Raw genomic sequence first — 21,651 nt, 5'->3', positions numbered from 1 at the left:
CAATAGTCATATTACTGTATAGAGTACCTCCTATTTATGCCCGATAACGTGTCCGCCAGTTTTGTTCAGTCGACTCCAAACGGCAGCAAAGGTTTTCAAATCGAGGCTGTGAGCATGTCCAATGCCACAGGAATCAGGACTATTCAGTAGTCATGACAATGAATCAGGACTATTCAGAAGATCAAATAAAAGTAGACTTCCATTTAGGTCTCGTCTCACGTTCATACACTCAACAACATTAACAGTGAGAAACCAAAAATAAACCAAATTTAAATGCACACGACTTTAAACCTGCTTTCTTGCAGTGCTGAAAATATTTAGGTTTTGACATATCCTGGACACCGGGTCACAGCAATTCAGGATGCAATTAGAACTGGGAGTTTTACCAGTGTGTTTTTACCAGAGAGCAAGTTTCAACTGCCTGCCCTTGGCTCGGCCCTCTCACCTGAAGGTAAATGTTTATGACTGGCTCCTCATTAAAACCCAGGGGCTTTAATGGAACCAATTAAAACAATGGCTTCATCTCCAACCAAATGAAACCCGGCCGTGTTTATTGGGACTAGGAGATAATGGAGTGTGCCAGCGTAAACGAATGTCGTTAGCCCTCTACTGCCTGGAGATGAGTCCTGAAAGAGAAAACACCCAAACTTTTAGCGGAGATGATGTCACCTTTGCAGGAGTTGTTGTAGGTTGTCGGCATTCGATGGATCCCTCCTTGAGTTTTGTTCCCCTTTCAAACACTGTGACGATGCTTGTCGAGGAGTGTGCATTTTATGGTTCTAGGAGTGTGTTTATAAATGGAGCTCTACAATCTTCCACCCTCTTTTGGTTTGTCCTGTGGAGAGATCTAAATTTGAACAGCTGAACTCCTCCGATGCCCCTCCCCCCTAGGGGGGGGGCCGGATCAATGGTTTTGATTGCCACAAAGATGACGGAGCGTTTGAATACAGTATCTCCCCCTGATTGGGCCAGAGGCCTAGGCCCGGGGAATCGATTGGAGGCTGCAGTGCACCCATTGATTGACATTGCCCTTTTCGATACCACTGATAGCACCAATCCAGGAGAGGAAGAATGATGCTTCTCTCTCGACCTGGGCAGCTTAATAATCATGAAATAATTGGGGGAGCTGTAGCTGGTAACTAATGTCCTGTGGAGCGTTTGGGGAGTGGAGGGCGGACGTGGGGGTCCCTGGTGGAGCAGATGAATAGGAGAATCACACGGCTGCCAAGGCGACCTACGTCAGCATTATGAGAAGTAATGGACTGGTGGGCACTGCTAGTGTACTCCACCGCGCTGGTGTCTCTGTCTGTCTCTCTCTTTCTCTCTGGCTGGTTGGTCGGCCTCTCTTCTCAATTTCTCACTCCTTCTCTCTCTCTTTCTCTCTGGCTGGTTGGTCGTCCTCTCTATTTATTTCTCACTTTCTCCTTTTCTCTCCTTCTCTCTCTGGTGGTAGTCACTCAGAAAGTTCTAAAATCAATTCAAATTCTTGCTATATTATAGCACAGCAACAGCAGCAATTTAATTGTTATGTATTATTAAACCTTTATTTAGGCACGGAGGTCCTACTGAAACCAAGGTCTCTTCTTCAGAGGAGCCCTGCTAACAGACATAAAATTATCATACAATCAGAATTACAAATATAATACAGTTTATTCATTCATTACGTATAAAGTCAATTTAAACAATATAATCAATTAAAACATGTACATTCCTCCGATGACAGATCCTTTATCAAGGTCTTAAACTGCCCTAGTGATACATGAGAATCAAATTTGAGTACATTTTAAATTGTACATTGGGGCACAGAAACTAAAGGCCGATTTACGTAGTTCAGACAAAATGCGTGGAACTTTGAGGGTTAGCCAAGCTTGGGATCTGGTTTGGTACTCTGGAGAGCATGTCTGCCATAAAAGCAATGATGTGAAGTAAAATTGGAGTTTTAAAAGAACTGCTTTATATCCAAATAAAATCCAATGACAAGCTCTTCTTGAAGTCAGGATTCCAACCCACAGACTGATACAGAAGACAATGGTGGATGCGGAAACTATCCTAAGAAATGAACTGCAGAGCAGACAGAGCAGAGTGATAAACCGAGTCTAGTGGTTTAAGAACTGAGGCTGCCACATGCATGTCATTTGTGTCACCATAGTCGAGGACAGGAAGGAGTGTCGTCTGGACAATCCTCCTCCTATTTTCAAAGGTGAAGCAAGACTAATTTTAACTCTCAAGTTCTTGATCAGTTTTTCAACATGCATTTTGAAACAGTTTATTGTCGACCCAAATGCCCAGGTACTTTGATGAGGGACTACATTGTGGCTCCTTTCCGGGTACAAATATGCAGGTCATTGTAATCAATATTAGGGGATCTAGAGGAAAAACATAAACTTAGTTTTGTCCTCATTCAGCAGCAGCTTAACATCAACAAGCAATCTTTTTGAATAACCAGGCCTGCTGACCTTAGGGGGCACAGGAATAAACAACAGTATCATCAGCGTAAAGTGTTATATATAACCGAAGTGTCATTTCCCCATCCATATTATTTTGTATTAAATGACTTCACACAGTGATGAACTGGAATGCCAGACCATAATTGCAATAAACCCAAATTGAGCAGATTTTGTGTTTGTGTGCATATCTGTTGCGAAACTGCACCCTCAGACTGACGTGTCCATCTGTCTGTCCATCTGTGTGTGTTTTGCAGTGGCCCAGAAAATTGTGGCCACCCGAAAGAAGCAGCAACTATCCATCGGTCCGTGCAAGTCCCTCCCCAACTCCCCCAGCCACTCTTCGGTGTGCTCCGCACAGGTGTCTGCAGTACACATCAGTCAGGTGAGTAACACACACACACACACACACACACACACACACACACACCTGGCCCAACGACTTGACCACATGCCGTATCTCCTTTCCTCCCTCTCTTCCTCCATCAGAGTAGTGTCATCAGAAACGCTTCTCTCCGTCAGTATCAGCAGCCATGCAGACCGTTTACCAGCCCCACTTCGATCCGCACCGCTCAATCCCCATTGATTTCTCATTAAAACACCATCATTCAGCTTGTCTCCTAAGCCCAGCTCATCCCCTAGAGAGTCGTGTTTGTTTTCATACTCTCCTGCAAAATGGCCCTCAGTGCTTGTACTTCTCTCACCCACTGTTCCGTTCTCCCAGACTGGGGCTTATGGAAACATAACGCAACGGATAGGGGTTATGAATGGGACAGATGTGTGCAGTGAGCAATAGCATTATGCAGTGGATGTAGGTAGCATAAAGCCTAGATTATGTTCAATGCCATTCAGTCCCGTTTTGATAAACTATTTTTTCTCTATCCCCCCCCCCCCCTTCCCCCCCCTAGACCAGTAATGGTGGAGGTAGTTTGAGTGACTACTCCTCGTCGGTTCCCTCCACTCCCAGCACCAGCCAGAAGGAGCTGCGCATCGACGTGCCCCAGACCGCCAACACCCCCACACCTGTCCGCAAGCAATCCAAACGCCGCTCCAATCTCTTCACTGTGAGTTGCTCTCTCCCTCACACACACACACACACACCTGTAAGAGAAACACATACAGTACACACACACACACACACACACAGGTGCAATCTCGCATAATAATATCTGGTTAGACGCTAACTGCATTTCGTTGTCTCTGTACTTGTACTCTGCACAATGACAATAAAGTTGAATCTAATCTAATCTAATCTAATAAACATTGTATTGGGTCATCATGCAAATGTATGCAGTTTTATTGTTTCTTGATTCACCATATTTGGAGATTTTAAGATAATGCATCCTCTATTTCTTAGACACCTATATTCTTCTGTATGTAACTATGTATGTACCGATTTTATATGTGGTTACATTTTCACTCGAGGGACATTGTAATATTCTAATATCCCCTTAATATATACCCTTTCTGGTCGACTATGTGAACTACCTGAAGTAAAGGTATATTTGGAGATTGTACACCATTCCCAATTGGCAACTTGGAGCGAGGTCATGCCTGTGTCAAGTTGACTTACGCACAATAATCCTGGTGACTTCCAATGGCCATTTCAAGGGGCCTGTGTACTGTAGACTACAAACAGACAGAAGCAGACAAAGTCCAACATCAGGCTCCAATCTGACGTTTTTACTGACAAGATGTCCCCCTTGTTCTCCACAGTCTCGGAAGGCGAGCGAGCCAGACAAGGACAAGAAAGGACTGGAGGGCCGTGCAGACAGCATTGGAAGCGGCCGTGCTATCCCAATTAAACAGGTAAGGGATCTGGCCCTGGACCGTCTGCGCCGGGAAGATAATTAGGGTCCGGCGGCGGCAGCATATCGGTGGAGAAGGGGGGTGGGGGGGCCTGTGATCAACCGTCAGCCAGACGTAGGGCCCCCACCCCGTTTGATGCCTTCGCCTTGATTAACAGCGAAAGCGCACACTTGACATCAATTAGACTTCGGGTTCTCCCGGGTATTGAAATGAGATCATTAGGATAAGGAGTGGGAAGGGATTTCTTTCTCTCTTTCACTCTTTCACCCCCCCCATCCCCCCCCCCCTCCATGCCTCGCTCTTGTTGAGGAGAGAGAGAGGAAGAGAAAAGGCTGAGGAACCTAATGAAGTGCAGGCTACCAGCGAGCATATGGACCCCGCTCCCCTTTCTCTTTTCAAAGACTTAGCCCTTTTTTCCTGTGTAGCCCAAGCACTTTGATTGGGGCATCGGCAGGGGGGAGGGTTGGGGTATGGGGGGAGGCAGAGGAAGAGGAGGGGTACTGAAGCAGAGAGCAGCTCAAGAGTTCCCTCCCCACCCCATCACCCCCCTCCCGCTGTGATCTGGGAGAGATTGTTTGAGTTGGCCTTAATTTGTCGCAAACAAGAGCCTTGCGAAAGAATGAGGGAGAGGGGGGAGGCATCTCCCGTGCACTTCAACTGAAGTGTAAGGAAATCAGGCAATTAGCGGGCGCTAATCGTGGCCTCTCATGTCAGCACGGCGGCCTCGTTTGTAATCTCCTAATGAACAAATTGCATCTCTGATTAGGGCCGCCTTTCAACGGCTCTGCGGTGGTAAGAGAGCCGAGAGCCGTGTCGCGGAGCTCGCCGAGAGAGAGGCTGCGCGCTCTGACTTCCTAAACATGCACTGCTATTGCTGCTGCTGATCAGCGAGGGGGCCCCTTGCTGAGGTTGCACAGCAGAGAGCCGGGTAATTGTTGCCGGAGATGTTTACTTGTGAAATGTTTACAAGGGTCCTTTCTTCCCCTCTAAAAATTCCCTGCCAGAATCAAACAAGACTCAGAAGTCTGAGCCGTCTCCTCCATTCTTCCCTAGGCATCCCTAGGCATTGATGCCATTGCCTCTGATAATGCTGCTACCCTCTAAACTCTGATAAGTGCCCCCCATCAATTATTAGGATAGTCTCTATTAGTTCACATAGCCGAATACATCATTCAGTCATATGCGTTGACAGTAAAGTCGTAGGCGCTTTGTGTAATTGAATTGTGTCCCATGCAATGTTTGCAGTCTGGATGGTGTGTGGAAATGATGACATGGTTGGATGTGACTCAGAGAGGGAGCCCACGCACCCTCATTACTATGTGAGCGCATGGTGTCCCTGAGCTTATCTCTGAGTAATTTATGATGGTGTGGATTTAATTAGTATGGTGAACTTGTTCATCAACATTTTTCATGTGGCCAAAACTGGCCTTTTGGATCGGAAAGTGGGTTTATCAATAACGTGTGAAAAGAGTGAAACGGACAAATTACGCAGAAGCAACATTGGCGTGCATTTTTGGGGATTTGAGTGTTTTGGAGTATGTTTAAATGGGCTTCAAGCTGACCAAAAGCTGCATCTAAACATTGAAAGAAGTGAAATGGCCTGGCACCTAACTGGAGTTTTAAAGGGGGGAATCAGAGTGATATGACCAGGACAACTTTGGTTTCGCAAATTGCCATCAGTGTACAGTGACTCAGGGAAACAGGTGAACTGGCCAAAACCCCTCTATATCAGATCAGTTCAGATTTTGGCTTGCGCCATCCAGTCGTGTTTGCCGAATGATTCACCAGCATGAGCACCGAATCCCAGCTCGGCCTGTCGACAGCCCCAGACGAGAATAAAGTGGAACAGGCAAGCGCTCAGAGGCACGGGCCAGAGCTTCCCTTTTTGGAACTGGATGCTAATTGATTTGATCATTCCCCGTGGTCTTTCCTCTTGCGAACGGACCGCGTCTCTCTCCATCTCCCCTCCTGCCTCTCAGTGTCGGCGGCAGGCTTGTCGGGCGGCAGACCTGCTCCCTAATTAGACTGTGTGCGTGTGCGTGCGTGTGTGTGTGTGTGTGTGAGAGAGAGAGAGAGAGAGAGAGAGAGAGAGAGAGATATGTGGCTACCTGTCCCCTATTAGTGCTCTGTTTAAATTCTCTGTGCGAAAGAGAGAGGAGATGGTGGCTAGCTACGTGCCTCCCATTAGCACTCCATTTACTCTCCATTTTAATGAGAGCAGCCTCTGACTCCAGCCCTCTCACCGCTCACCTTTTGTCTCTGAAAAAACGCTGTCACAAATGAGAACAGACGTACGATTACTCAGCGACTCCGTACATGCCAGCTCCCCCCCTCAGAGGAGTAGCAGAAGTATGCATTCACTCGAATGTGTTCCCTGGCTTCGGGTGTCCCGGTTTGTCTGCCATGTTGGAGCGAGGAACGGACACTTATAATCACTTTGGCAGATGTCTGATTCTGTTAGGTTTTGCCTGGCGCCCGTTCCTTGAAGGTATGGCCGTAATTGTCGGTCAATTAATCATGCGAGGATGATGAGGATGTTTCCAGAATCAGTGGTGTCGACAGCGCTGTAGTTGTCGCTCTCTGGCACTGGATCTTAACATGTTGATCAGAAACTACAGGCAAAGGGGATTGCTCTATTAAATGCTTTTCATTTCCACAATGTTGTGTATGGCTTGTTTGAGATCCTTTCACAGGATTTATTTGTTGAGGATCCAAGGGTATGTTTTGAAACCCTGAAGAAGGCAGCTCGCTGCCGAAACGTTGGTCCAATAAATAATTTGCATCGGAGCAAGAGTGTGCAGCTCTCTGTCTTTCTCTTGTCTTTTTTTGAGGATCCAAGGGTACCCTTTGAAACCAGATACAAGTTTGTCTCAGTTGTGTGCGCGCGCGCGTGCGTGTGTGTGTGTTTATTTGCATGCGTGTGTTTGAAGCATGCTTTTTTCCCAGCGCCACAACTCCCCAGCGTAGTTGATTTGCTGTTAGCCGTGATCTCATTAGGAGGGTTATTGTTCTGACTCCCCCACTCAAGGTGACGGTGGTGCACTGCTCTCAGCTCCCATAAAGGCTTTGTTCAAGAAAATGCCTTCATTAGGACACGGTGCTCATTAAAACATGCACACAGTTCGGCCAGGCAAAGCTAGCACAGGGTCTGCAGACTGGACCTGTGTATAATGAGGGTGGGGTGGACTCCCACTCTGCAGCAATTAGACAGCCCCAAGCACAGAGGTCCAGTGCTCCCGACTCCCTCAGCCACAAACAGTGCTGCTTGAAAGTATGTGAACCCCTTGTGCAATTATAGATTTTTTTAGTTTTTTACCATGAAATCTTTATTTTATCAGAACCAGTCTTTTTTATCTGACATGACAGATTTTATATTCATCAACTCTGTATGTTGGTTTAGAGGAAATCAGGCGTGTAGTAGAAAAACTAAATTATAAAGAAATTAGTGGAGTTGCATTGGTTAAATCAAGTAGCTATGTAAAATCAGGTGGGTAAATAATTGGGTACGAAATGAACCAAGAGACTCTGATAAATAAAGAAGAAAACTGGTTAGTTTTGTGTTACCCGTATATCATATTTTTTTCTTTCTGTCCTTTATTTGGAATGTCTTTATTACGAACTGGGGTTTAAATCAAGATTTTATAAGTTAATTTTAATGTTTTATACAAAAATAATGACCATCCCTGTAGGGTTCACAAACTTTCAATCAGCACTGTACACTCACACAGGCACACACACTTAGTGTATTAATTTTGAGTGTGGGTGGGACGAGGTCAGACGTGTCACCTATCTACATGCCTGTTGTGGGTCCCTCCACTGTGGCCTGTCTCTGTAGTTTGTGCTCCCATGGGAGTTAGATGACACTACGAACAAGCCGTCTTTTCCTGAACGTGTGCGTGTGCGTATGTGTTTGTATTTAATGGAGTTTGTTTTGTCTGCAGTTCCTTTGTTGCTGGTTCACAAAAAGGTCAGTAACTGGCTAACTGCTGTTACCAGCGAGCTTGCCTAGTATGCAACACAACTGTTTGAGACTTCCCTGATTGGCTGCTGAGTGTTTTTTAACAAGTAAGTGGCGAGCGGGTGCGCCAACTTCTTTGCCAGCTTTGTTTACAGACCCTGTTTACGGCGCGGGCTCTGCCGACATCTGCTCCATGCTCCTAATTAGCCGGTAATTACCGGAGAGAGAGGCGCTCGCACATGTCTCTGTCAGCCGCCTGACGAAGGCACTTTAGAATCAACATTCTTACAAATTAATTTCTTAGCCACAGTGGCCAAGCCAGGGGGGCATGCATGGATGGAATGAAGGGAGATATGAAGGGAGATAAAAAAGGATTTAGGAACTGGATTTTCCAGAGATGTGTGCAGGTGGAGGATCTTTATTGATGGATGGTGGTCATCAATAAAATGAAATAAGGGAACTAGCCTGTTCTATGCTCTAGATTTGTAGACTCATTGTAGTTCTTAGGTACTGCACATGAAAACCTGGTTTTATTTTTCTTTATTGCTGCAATACCTTGTCTAGCAGACTTATCCTAGCACATAAAGAGCATTTGGTGATTCAAACCCCGGGCTACATACTGTAGTGTATCTAAAACTTTTTTCAGTTTTGTAGGTATTGTGTCATGTTTCAAATGATTCCCAATGCGTCAAGGCTTGGTTGCACCCCTTTGTGTGAGGAGCTGATTAGTATCATGGTTATAATTGCCTGTTGTGGAGTGAAGACAAGCGTGGGGCTGGGTGGTTTTGACAGTCTCTCTCTGCCCCCTCAGAGCTTGGCGCTTTGTAAGGAGTTAAATTGGATGGTTAATTCGGGTGTTATTTACCCTGTAATTCATTAGTTTCGCCCTGCCATTGGCAGCGGGCAGGCTGTAATTTCACGCTTCGCAATAAAAGATGTCTCATAATCTGCTTCATTTAGCAGCCAAAGAATTTAATGAAATTAACTGCGGTCCTAATTAAGACGGTGAATATTAAAGACCTGCTATCAAGCCTTTAACGAGTGTGACACGATCCGCCTTCCGCCGAATTGGAAAAATATCATTTCCCAGGGAAAGGTTGTCACCGCTCGGAGCCATTTTGGCCATGATGACATTTTTGTCATGCACACTAACCCCTGGAAATTAGATTTTTTGGGGGGGTGTCTTTAGTTTGAGAAATAATTAAACAAGGAACACAGGCGTCAATCAAAGGGTGCTTTTAGATTGCACTCATTAGATTTGCTACAGTATTCTCTGTGGAGCAGTATAGTTTTTGTTTGATACTGCGTTGCTCCGAACACGCTCCAAAGTGTCCCCATGGTGGCTTTGTTGTTTTATGGTGCGGTTTGTGTGTGTGTCTGTGTGTTAGACCTGATCCATTGTGTTGATACCTTCTCACTGATTTTAGTGGGATTGATCTCCTGTTTGATACACTATCTGTTCCTCTACCCATCTTTTTGATAAAGTGCTTTACTCCTTTAAGAAGAAAGACGAGATGGACAAAAGCAATCAGCGTTGACCCTAGAGGCTACTGAAGGGGTGAAGGAAAGGAAAGAATGTGTTTCTTTCCACATCCCTTCTTTTTCCTCTCTCTCATTGTCAGAAACGTGTGCATGGCGAGGGTTTTTTATCTCCTAATGAATTGAGACTGCTGAAGTAAGGTTTGGATAATTGAGTTTCTAATTAATTACCCAGAACTCTTATCAGATAAATCAGTGGCAGAGCTTTTTTCTCTCCGTTGGTGTTTTATTTGATCTGGTGTTCGCACCGCTCCCCTGGGCCTGCCCTTCTCCGTCCTTGCCTCATCAACGCCGACCTTGTCATTGATGCAATGACTGATGCGTGTGCGTGTGTGTTTCTCTGTGGGTGTGTTTGTGTGTTTGTGTGTGTGTGTGTGTGTGTGTATGCATGTGTCCCCAATGTGTGTGTGTGTGCACAGTTGCATGAATTATTACATGACCGTTTATCTACATGGCAAGAATGAATGGCAGTTGACATTGTGTGCATAGTACCAATCTCTTTCAGCTCCTCTCTCTGCCTGTCTGTCCTACTGGCTGTGTCCCTTGATCAGGGACATGTCACTGGTCAGAGACACACAAAAATACACACACAAACACACACACACTACTGTGAGGGATGATGAATGACCGGTTGGTGCAGCATCGCTGGCAGAGGGGATGGCTCCCCAGGCCGGATCAGATGGCCACTGTGATATAGAAGCGCCCGGCTTTCACAAAGGTGTCACTCACGGCGGGCCCTGCTGTCCCACGCACCCTGACACACCCCTGACAGATCCCCAGAACCGACCTGCTTGTGTGGAGATGACACCCATAATTTAGCCCCCTGCTCTCAAGGGACGCCCAAGAACAATGCCAGGGCCCAGAGTCCATTAGATCCTATGGGTCTGTGGTTTTGTCCTCACCTCTCAGGAGATAGTGGCTACCCCCTATCAGCTAAATGGACTGCTGTCATTCCTCTCAAGGGAGCAGGGGAGAGACCATTGTCTGGAGAAAAGAGGGGTAATTGGGTGATTAGAGAGTAGATTAGTCTGTTTCAATAGATGGGCAGCTCCAGTAAGTGAACCTGGACAAACTTCTCTTATCAGACTGTTTGTTTACGACCACTCTGTCTGCTGTCTCTGTGAGAAAATGGACAATTGCACCATGGCTCAGTTAACTTACACTACTAAAGGCAAGTAAGGTTTTTGAGGCTTTAAATTGTTTTAGATATTTGGGACTGGAGTCAAACATTACATGCCTGTTTGTTGTGGTACAGTGGTTAAAAACGTGAACCCGTAAGTCTTTCGAGTAATGTCTCGTTTTTGGAAGCTTTTCCTAATGAATGACTTCATCTGCTTGCCCCGAGGCTAGCGACCTTTTCCTAAGCACTACCCCACAATACTTCACTAGGCGGGGAAAGTGCTCGGTAGGAACGAGGAAGAGTATATATCTGGGTGTATTTATTTCTTCCATTTATTTTCGATGGCGGAGAGACCTTGTGAGCTGTCAAGGCCCCCGCAGGTAAAATAAGAGGACGACGTATGTGTCACAAGCCCCGGGAGTTGAATAATGAAAGATATTACCCATCAGGAGGGTCGACATAGCGTTCAATTAGCCTTCCCTCTCAAACTGATCGCTTGTCGTCTCCACGATGGATGGGTGAAATTAATACGCTGACTTCTCCCCGAAAACAGGGCCGGACATTGAAGAAATATTGGCCACCTAGTACAGCCCAAGCCTGAAATGGTGGAGCTACCTTTCCTGTCTTTAAGACACCAACCATCCCCTTTCTTTTTCTTCCTTTTGTCCATCCATCTGTGCTTCTATATCTCTTTCTTGCTCAGACACTCACTCTCCTTCTCTCTTTTACTTTGCTTCTCTCACTCTCCATCTCTCACTCACTCTCACTCCCTCAGAATGCCTGGAAACATGTTGTTGTTCTCTCAGTAACAGGGGTAATGGACGCTCAGCGGCCCTGACAGCTGCGTGGCTGCCGGCAGCCTCCTCCTTAGAAAATTAAGGAGCTCGTCAAGTTGCATTTAGCGCACAGCGGGAACGCCTGTTGTTTTCCCGCTCAGTGACACCACCTCTTGTGCACAGAGAGACCTACATGCCGTGTGTGCGTGTGCGTCTGTGTGTGTGTGTGCGTGTGCGTGCACTGCTTCTAGCCTCCAGCACTGAGTTTCTTCTCAACCTTACCCTGACACTACTTTCCCCTTCTCGAGAAGACATGACATTTGTCTAGAGAAGACATTTTTGTTTAGCTAGCTTCCGTGTTAAATTTGAATAGGGTTTATTCCCCCATCTCAATCCTTATTGGCCTAGGCCCCTACCTTCAACATTGATTTCAGCAGTTGAGATCTGAGCTCGGAGCAGCACTTAAACCAGCACTGATGGTCTATATCAATCGTCTCAAGCTGTCAATCATTTCTGGAGGACTGGTTCATATGCAGTTTTGTTACAGACCATCAAACACACCTGATTCAACTGGTCAAGGTCTTGAACGAGTACCACAATCAGCTGATGGTCAGATCAACAAAGATACAAATAAACACCGGCCCTCCAGAAATTGAATTTGAGACCACTGGCTCCTCCCATGGATTTTTGGACTTTTGGTTGCAGGAAAGGCAGACTTTTGCACAATTCACCAAATTAGATTATTTAGTTAAAGGAAGTTGTATCAATTGTTTACTCTTTGAAAGGGCACACCCTCCCTTAGGTTATAGAACAAAATATGCAAGACAGCATTACAACATAAAGGCTCAGGTAAAATACCAACAGATGTCAGCAATGATAGTTTGGTTGGTGGTTTCGCCTTGGCTTTTCCCCCCCTCTTCATTCTCGCCTGAAGATAACAAACCAGACAGGCAGTCATCTTAGAGCCATTTTGCATTATGTTTAAAAAAATGGAGGGGGGGGGGTGGTGCTGAAGTCCTGTGTGTATTTGAACGCTGTCACTGAGAGGAATGAAGAAAAAACCTGCATATGTCTTTACACACAGTACATCAAATCTATATCATTTCCTGGTCAGGTCAACGGGGACTGCAAGTACGCTCTATTAGGAGTGGAATCATTCTTTGCGTTATCATTTTGTGCTGCGGAGCTGCTTATTGGTGGCCCTTGGTGGTTGTACTCACCATTAGACGGCCCTTTGTCATTCAGAAGTGTGTTTCCTGGCATTATGTCACTGCCAATTACACCACGTCCAATCATTTCTGGGGAGGTCATCCGGGCATCCTCCCTTTGCCCAAGGAACACAAGGCCCTAATGAAATTTGAACGCAGGAGCGACGGAAAGCAGAGTTCTGTCCATCAGAGAGCTTGTCCATCTCCCCCAGCCCACCCCAACTCCCCTATTGCATGCTAGCTAGCTACACACCCCCCCCCCCTCCCTCCCTCTCTCTCTCCACTGCCGGACTCTATTAATATCCCCCTGTCTGCGCGTTAATGTTTAACAGGTCCAGTGAAGTGACACACGCGGCAGCCCGGCTGTAATTGCTAATCAGCGGACAGTTTTATCCCCCCTCTTGCCTAATGAATTTGGCTGAAATGAAGTGTGGGTGGGCGTCCGCCCTAAACGGCCAGTCAGCCGTGGCTGATGTGCGTAGGAGAGAGGGAACGAGAGAAAGAGAGAGAGGGAGATGTTAAGAGGCTCAGCTCTGTGCTAATATGTCTCAGAGAGGAATCTGCTCATTTTTAGCTTGTTACTACTTTTTTTTTCTTTTCAATAAGCTCTCAGTGAAGTGGTTTCCCTATCAGTTAAGGCATTGTGTTTGTTTTTCAGGTCAGGGAGTAAGTGCAGGGAGTGCATGTGTCATAGAAATGTATTTGGGAAAGATCAAATCTGGTGTTGTTCCACTGTGGATTTCCCCGCCTGTTTCTGGCCTGAGGTTGAGAATAGAATAGAATTTATTTTTATGTAAGCCTCCACACAGTGGGGAAATGTGCCTTCAGCTTGGCTTCACACCATGACAAAACATGAACAACATTAAATTGTCAAAAGCATTTGACTCCCCCCCCCCCCCCACCCCCCATTACAAGAAATGTGAAATACGAAACGCCAATATGTGTACAGTACATGTGGCACAGGGCAATTCAAATTAAAATAAGACATTGTACGCTTGCAGATTATGCTATATCAACAGGACTTTCTGAAGGATTTCCTCTGGTGCATATTAAAGTGTCCTACTCCTTAACTGTTTTCAAAATCAGGAAACAAAAGACCGACAGAGTATCCAAGGCTTTCCTCAGTGTATTGAGCATGTACACAAAACCTAGCAACCTCTGTGGCAAATCTGGTTGGTCGTATTTTTTTGGGGGGGAAGCTATGTGGTCCTCACACCCTTCATGTGTTCTCTCCTGTGTAGGGCATGCTCCTGAAGAGGAGCGGGAAGTCCCTCAACAAGGAGTGGAAGAAGAAGTACGTCACGCTGTGCGATAATGGACTGCTCACCTACCACCCCAGCCTGCACGTGAGTACCACCGGCTGCAACACACACACACACACACACACACACACACACACACACACACACACACACACACGTACATAGATTTATTTAACAGTACATGTGTATTGTAGGCCATTGGTGACAATTGGAGACTTATAGAACATATAGAAGTGCAGAGTCGTAATGCATAGATTAGTGAGTAATTTCTGTGAAATGACTTATTTTAAATCATCCCATACCCCATAATCCAGTGTATGGGACCAAGTCTCTGTCTATACCAGCTCTTAAGTACTTGTCGACACTAATTTAAATGTTTCACGCCACAGTTTTTCAGCACTCTCCTCTAACTTCTCGTTCTCCTGCGCCCAGCCAGACTAGTTAGAACACTTCCTCTGATTGGCTGTTACACCAGCCACAGATCAACGTGACACTGACAACCTGCGCTGATCACACAAACACACACACACACACACACACACACACAGACAGAGAGGCAGACACACACTACAGCTACAGAGGGCAACAGGGTCAGTATTACTCAGTGGCTCTAGCACTGTCTGTCATACCTCCATCCACGCTCACTTTACTTCTAATTGTCCCATTTTATTATCTCATGTCCTGTCTCTTGTCCTCCGCTCTTGTGTTAATTCATCAGCCACTGTGTCGGCCCATTAGTGGAGATGCTAAGCCCTGATTTTCGCTTGTGTGTGTGTGTGTGTCCACCCCGGCGAGCGATGCACCGTGTCTGCCCAGAGAGAGCGGTGGATGGCAGATGGGGGGTGGGGGGGGTGGCGGTTTGACACACACACATACACGGCCCTCCGCTGATGGGGACCAACATTAATTAGGACCCCCGCATCATCTGTTTGCACACGGCTGACGTTGATGATGTGGAATATCACAGCATAATGGCCTCCCCTAATTGCCCGGCTCGCTGCCCTGTTGGCATACACTGCCACCATATCCCGTCAGCGCTGCCGTTTTATAGCGGCAGTTTCTCCGCGCCCCTCTCTCCCCCCCTGCACGCAATCAGGCCTTATTGTTATTGTTAATTAAAATCAGAATCATTTTCTTAATGCCACATTGGAGCCCGAGCCATGCCGATGCAAATAGATGGATGAATGGATGGATTGATGGATGGATGGGGCAAATGGGATAGAGGAGCAGCAGAGACAAATCAAATGACATGCGCAAGGCCCACACAGTGACACCACCGCTGAGGCACAGAGAGCGTGAGAGAGTGGATGGGGATGTTGTAACATCGACCGGAAGGAGAACCGTTGATGCGTGTTGAAATGTGTGGATGTGATGAGGTGGTGAGATGTACCTTATGTATGGATATGGATATCCCTGTGGAAGTTAAGAGTCTTCTCTTCTTTTCAGATGCCAAATATTTTCAAATCCTCTCACAAACCGTGCTATCATTCTCTCTCTCTCTCCTCTGCTCTCTCTTTCTCACTCACTCAGTCACTCAGTCACACACACACACACACACACACACACACACACACACACACACACCCCTCCAGCACTGAGCAGGTTTTCCTGATCACTGTGCATCTGCAGGCTCGGGCATCAATTAGAGTGTTTGCAGAGGCTAATAGAATGAAACTCAATCAACGCTCCTAATTGCTCAACTATGTGCAAAGAAATCACATTAATGCAGCTAATTAAGTGGATGGCAATAGATGCCACGTGATTGGCAGGAAAACTCTTCGCTCCTCAAAGAAACATGAGACTGGTCCAAATGCCAAGCAGTCATTGATCTGTTCACCCGTCATGTTGCTTAGCTTATCTTTCTGCTTAATGTTTATGAGTTTTTGGTTGTTGTGTATTTATTGGGATGCTTGATGCTCTTTGAATTCATTGGTTTATTTTTTTAAATATCACTTATGTAACATTCAAGCTTTCTAAAAGCTTCCTAATGATTGTAATGACTATGTTTAATCATTAGCGATCAGGGAATGAGATCCCTTGAAAGAAATATTTCATTACGAATGCTGTTTTTCGCCTTACTGTCTCTTCGAATCTTGCCTACATGCAGAAACACAACAGCTAATGCCCGACACTGCAAGTCCATTGTAGGGGGTTATATTATTATTAAGGAGGATGTTGTTGTTTGGAATTTTGACTTGAATTTCACCACGGTGGCCAGTGGCAGATTCCCAACAAACTTCCACTCTGCTCCTTTAACTGTCTTAAGTGTTTCTTTCGTTATTTGTTAAGCATCTTTCTCAAACACTTGTCCACACATTCCCTAAATGACACAAGTGCACGCGCGCACACACACTCACACAAACACTCCCGCGCCACTGTTTTGTTGGTATCCCCCCGTATTCACCCTTGGTTTATGATTTGTCGATGATGAAAGTTCCCCGATGCAAATGGAGACGCAATTACCTCGGTCAAGCTGTCGGCGGGCTGCGCTGGGCCCCGGTGGGCCGCTGCTCAAGGGCTCTCCGGTGGCTTGTTAAGCCGTGTTGAGAGCACTTGGCTTTGAATTGCCCTTTTGTCAGCCCTCCTGTGAGAGGGAGGTGGTCCAGCCCTGCCTCTCAGGCTGTTGCTCAGGGCTCGTGAGTGAACACACACACACACACACACACACACACACACACACACACACAACCAGGCACATCTAAGAACACAATACACATGCGTTTACACATGTACACATATGTACACGCGCACACACACACACACACACACACACACACACACACGCACGGCGTAGAATCGTTTTTGATTGGCGCCCAGTGGGTGTGAGAGCTTTGTTTCTGCACATGGTGTAAGGCCTCATTCATGTTGGAGAGCAGACTGACCCCTACTCAGTGTGGTGTCTGTGTGAGCCACATTGAGGTCACAGAGGCTTGTGCACTACAGGGACCGGTGTTAAGAAAGAGGATTATAACAAGCCCTGTGGTTTGTTAGTCTTTTTCAATTGATACTGCAAACCCCGACCAAAATCACAAACCTGCAATTTTGTCCCCAGGGGCGAATGCCACAATGTATATTGGCTGTCATGAAAAGGATAATGGATTAAATTGGGATGTTTTTATGTTTTCATATAGCTTTATGTATTCTCTAAGCACTTGAATAATAATGAGGTAACTCACAGCATCTGCACAGCTTATTTTTTAAATTGTAGTTTTTTTCAGAGCAACACTACAGTCTTATGTTTATGTCTAAGTGAGCGCTTTGGGTTTCTATCCGGATTCAAAATGTCTGAGCTCATCTCTCTTCGTTAGAACTCATGACAATATAACTCCTCACTCATTGGAGGGGGGGGGCCGTTATCATTATGTCCACTTATCAAGAGTCAACAGTACTTTTTGTGAGGAACACACCTGTATAGTGACCGAAGCTTATCTCCTTTCCTATAGGACTACATGCAGAACGTACATGGGAAGGAGATTGACCTATTGCGGACCACAGTGAAGGTGCCAGGGAAGAGGCCACCCAGGGCAGTGTCTACCTGTGCAGTTGTCCCCAGCCCCAAAACCAACGGTCTGACCAAGGACATGAGCAGCCTGCAGCTGGGACAAGCACCTGGTGAGAGACATGGACACACACACACACACACACACACACGCACACAATCATATGAAGCTGTACACACAAAGTCGTAGGCACCCACTACACACATGCAAGCAGTGCACTACACCTCAGTTCACCAAATGTACTGTGAACTCAACACACATACACGCATACTAGTGCCCTACCACACACACACACACACACACACACACACACACACGCACCTATCCCACTCAACTCATCCCATGTCCCACTCTACACCCCCCATTTTCTACAAATACTCATCCCATACCCCCACACCAGCACACAGACACACACATGAACACACGTGCGCTATCCCACCCCATATACACATCCATAACCCTGCATTTTTGTTGGTTTTACACTTTCTGACATAATGTTATTTATATAATGTTTTCGTGATTTTATCTTTATAAACCTGCATGAAAAATAGGCTATAAACCATACTGTGGAACGGATGCGCGCACACGCACACACACGCACACGCACACATACACACACACACACACACACACACACACGCACACGCACACGCACACACACACACACACAGCTCCAGGAGGACCAAACTAATAGCATGAATATTCAGTGACCCATAATACATGTACTAATTATTGTCATGAATATTAATGCAATCAGAGTCCTCTCTCCACTCAGGCAGCGCCAGAAATGAGCTGTAATGAGAGAAAGAGGGGATGAGGGAGGGAGTGAAGGAGGGAGGGAGATGGAGTAGAAGAGAAGAGAAATGATTCACTCAGTTGTTAGGCTGTGAAAGCTCTAGCAACTGAAGGGTTTGATTTGAGCAGCTAGCTTGTAAGGGTTTCCTTTTTTACCTTCCTATTGTGCGTGTGCATGTGTGTTTGTTCGCAAGCTTATGCCCGTGTGTGTGTGTGTGTGTGTGTGTGTGTGTGTGTGTGTGTGTTTTGGTGGTGTACTGTATGTTTGTGTGTGTCGAGTGTAGTGATGAATGTTGCCCTCACACACTCCTTTTTACAAAAACGGAGGCTGCAGAGCCATGACCAGGGCAGCCTCCGTTTTTGTAAACAGGAGTGTTTCATAAGCCTTACCATTAGGCTCTGGGCTGAGGTGCTCTCATCTGGCCTCTTCTGAGTGACACGCACACCGGGGTAATTGACTCCGGGAAATGAGCGCCGTTCTGCTCCGCTTAGGCTACATTAGCCCTTTATACTGAATGTGGGCCCCCTAGCCTAGCCTACTGTAGCTTAGCGCAGCTCAACCCAGCTCAGCTACATGTATGGGGCCAGGGGCCGCAGTCAGAGCGGTCCTGACTATGTCCCCTGTGGCGTGTACTGTGGTCCACTTGAATATGCAGTTTGCATTGGGGTTAAGGGTATTCTTTTTACAATTTCTTAATTTCTCTCTTTCTTATCTCTTTCCTATCTCAATCCATTTGTTGTTGCCAGTAGACAGAAGCAGCCTGATTATCGACGCGTCCAACGGTCCCCGGCCTGTAACCTTGACTTTAAGTACATTCTGAGACATGAAAATGAAGCCATTTATATCTCCTCCTCCACTCTCTCTTTGTCCCTCTCCCACTTTCTCTCCCATCTCTCTTTCGTCCCATCATCTCCCCCCTCTCCCAGGTTCGGTGACCAGTAGTTCATCAGCGTCCCAGATGGCCAGTGGCATCAGCCTGGTGTCCTTCAACAGCCGTGGTGACGGCATGCACCAGCGCTCCTACTCCGTGTCCAGCGCCGACCAGTGGAGCGAGGCCACCGTCATCGCCAACTCAGGAGTCAGCACCGGTAAGCCTCCCTGGTCCCCAAACACCAACCAGGCTGGCCCCTTAAACATTAAGAGCAAGATGTTTTATATCTTGATAGGATTGTATGTAGTAATAGTGTAGTTATACGCTTGAGGGGGGGAAGTTCAGGTATAATATTTGGATAATGTGGTGTAGAACACTCTTGGATAAAAAAAAAGCACAGGTAGCTCGAGAGCAGAGCTCCACTGGGGGGCCCTCTTCCTCCTTCTCTGGGCCCTTCATCCATCTCCCATTGATCGGCCTGCCAGACCCTAATGTTGCCTTAACTGTTTATCAAGCTAATGCTCACTGAGAGACCCACATCAGTAACTTCACTCTCTCTTACAAGCAGCTGGAGGTGTGTGTGTATGTGTGCATGTGAGCCACCTACAGATGGAAACATTTCCGTTTAACCCATTAATTTAAGACTTTTGAGACGTCTCATTTCAGTGTAAATGGTACGATTCTGCACCCTAAAAACAAAAGTCATGGTCGCAACCATGGACATTAAGTGGTAAAAGATAGTGTAAACATACAAAAAGATAGAAGTATAACAGCTGAGCTTTCACAAGCAGAATAAATTATTTCATTTACTAACAACATGCCACTGAAAATACTAATTATACTTGCTATATTTAAGTGTAGTTAATAGATGAACAGACTCTAGTCTTGATACAAACACATCCCCACACACACACACACACACACACACACACGCATGCACACACACACACACACACGCATGCACAATGTTGCAGACTCAGACTGACAGCTGTCGGATCCAGGGTGCACCGCTGTGACGGTTAGCCTGAGTGACAGGTCCTTCGTCTGTGGATGGTGGCCTCTGTGTGTGTGTGTGTGTGTGTGTGTGTTTGCCCCGGTGGCCCTGCACTCCTGAAATAACGTTTAAAGTTGTGAAATGCTTAAATGAGTTCCCAGGGGCCTAGCCTGCTGGCCAAAAAAAATCACACACATACGCGCACACAGCTGAGGTCTAGCCCCATATTAACACTCCACTGCGCTCCCGCCATCACCTTTAGGCTCCCTGTAGCCAACTCTTGCCAGTTTATGCTAGTCAGTTCAATTTCACTCAACTTTATTGGGACAGGCATTTTCATAAGGCCATTTATCACTGAACACAAACACTTTAGCCTTGTTCCCCCAAAAGCACGAGTGTCTCTGTTGTCACATCTTCACAGTTCTCACATCTTGCCTTCACTCTGTATACATGCTCCCCTCCCTCTTGGGAAACAATGTTTCCTAAGTTAATTCAAACCTACATTTTAGCAGAGAGAGAAACATGATGGAGTCTTTGGCATCATCAGATGTTTGGATGAAGTGTGTGTTTGTGTCTGCAGTGGCCCCGTTAACATAGATTCCTGCGTTTTTTTCATGTAAAAAAATGTGTAAAACTTAAAAACGTGATGCATTTGGAAAATGCAAGTGTATTGACCATGACATTAATTTTCATGTTCCAACATTGAATATGTAAATAGGCTCGCTGCAATTATACGAAACGTCACATCCATCCTCCAAACGTCTCTCTCTCTCTGCCTGTCTGAGGCTGACCCTCTCCTCAGATTGGTGTCTCCGAAATACATTTGACAAAGGCCACTGTTGAAAAGAGGATAATCTGTTTAGTAATACCAATATTATGTTACAACACCCAAAATTTTACGTGTGATAGGAGTGTTCTGTGATTTTGAGAAAAACATCACAATGCGTGAATTGCTTGCCCCGCAAATTGACAGTAGCTTGCTAAATCTATCAAAACACAGATCGTTGGAGGGTCTGCACTTTGAAAATGTAGGCTTTTGAAAGCGAATGCGACCTCTGGTATGTGTGTGTGTGTGTGTGTGTGTGTGTGTGTGTGTGTGTGTGTGTGTGTGTGTGCGTGTGCGTGCGTGCGCGCGCGTGCGTGTATGTGAATGCACAGATCTGTGTGTGTGGCCGTTTCGGGTCCTGAAGGCGTTGAGTTGTTGTGAGCTTGTCTGAAAGCATCACTGCCACTCCGCAGCCCTTTTTTCCAAAATAACCTTTACCCAGGCGGCCCCTAATGAGGTGCCTCTCCACTGCTCTGACTGACTGCGATGGACTGTGATAGCTGCATGACTCGCCACTCGCCTCGCTGATGGCTCGTCACCTTTACCCC

General features: G+C 46.3%; 1 protein-coding gene across 2 annotated transcripts in view; it reads left to right on the top strand.

Moving 5' to 3' along the window:
- Positions 1 to 21,651, top strand: part of agap1 (ArfGAP with GTPase domain, ankyrin repeat and PH domain 1) — a 116,063-nt gene that overhangs the window by 61,389 nt on the left and 33,023 nt on the right. For both annotated transcript variants that reach the window (XM_083684901.1, XM_083684900.1), the window contains exons 7-12: positions 2,702 to 2,829; positions 3,353 to 3,508; positions 4,161 to 4,253; positions 14,096 to 14,200; positions 17,560 to 17,728; positions 19,339 to 19,500. In XM_083684901.1, coding sequence (XP_083541027.1) covers positions 2,702 to 2,829; positions 3,353 to 3,508; positions 4,161 to 4,253; positions 14,096 to 14,200; positions 17,560 to 17,728; positions 19,339 to 19,500 — 813 coding nt within the window. The remainder of the gene's footprint in view (positions 1 to 2,701; positions 2,830 to 3,352; positions 3,509 to 4,160; positions 4,254 to 14,095; positions 14,201 to 17,559; positions 17,729 to 19,338; positions 19,501 to 21,651) is intronic.

The sequence above is a fragment of the Argentina silus genome, assembly GCF_951799395.1.
Source record: "Argentina silus genome assembly, chromosome: 14".
Lineage (NCBI taxonomy): Eukaryota > Metazoa > Chordata > Actinopteri > Argentiniformes > Argentinidae > Argentina > Argentina silus.
The sequence above is the reverse complement of the archived record's forward strand: the minus strand, read 5'-3'. Positions and strand labels throughout refer to the sequence as shown.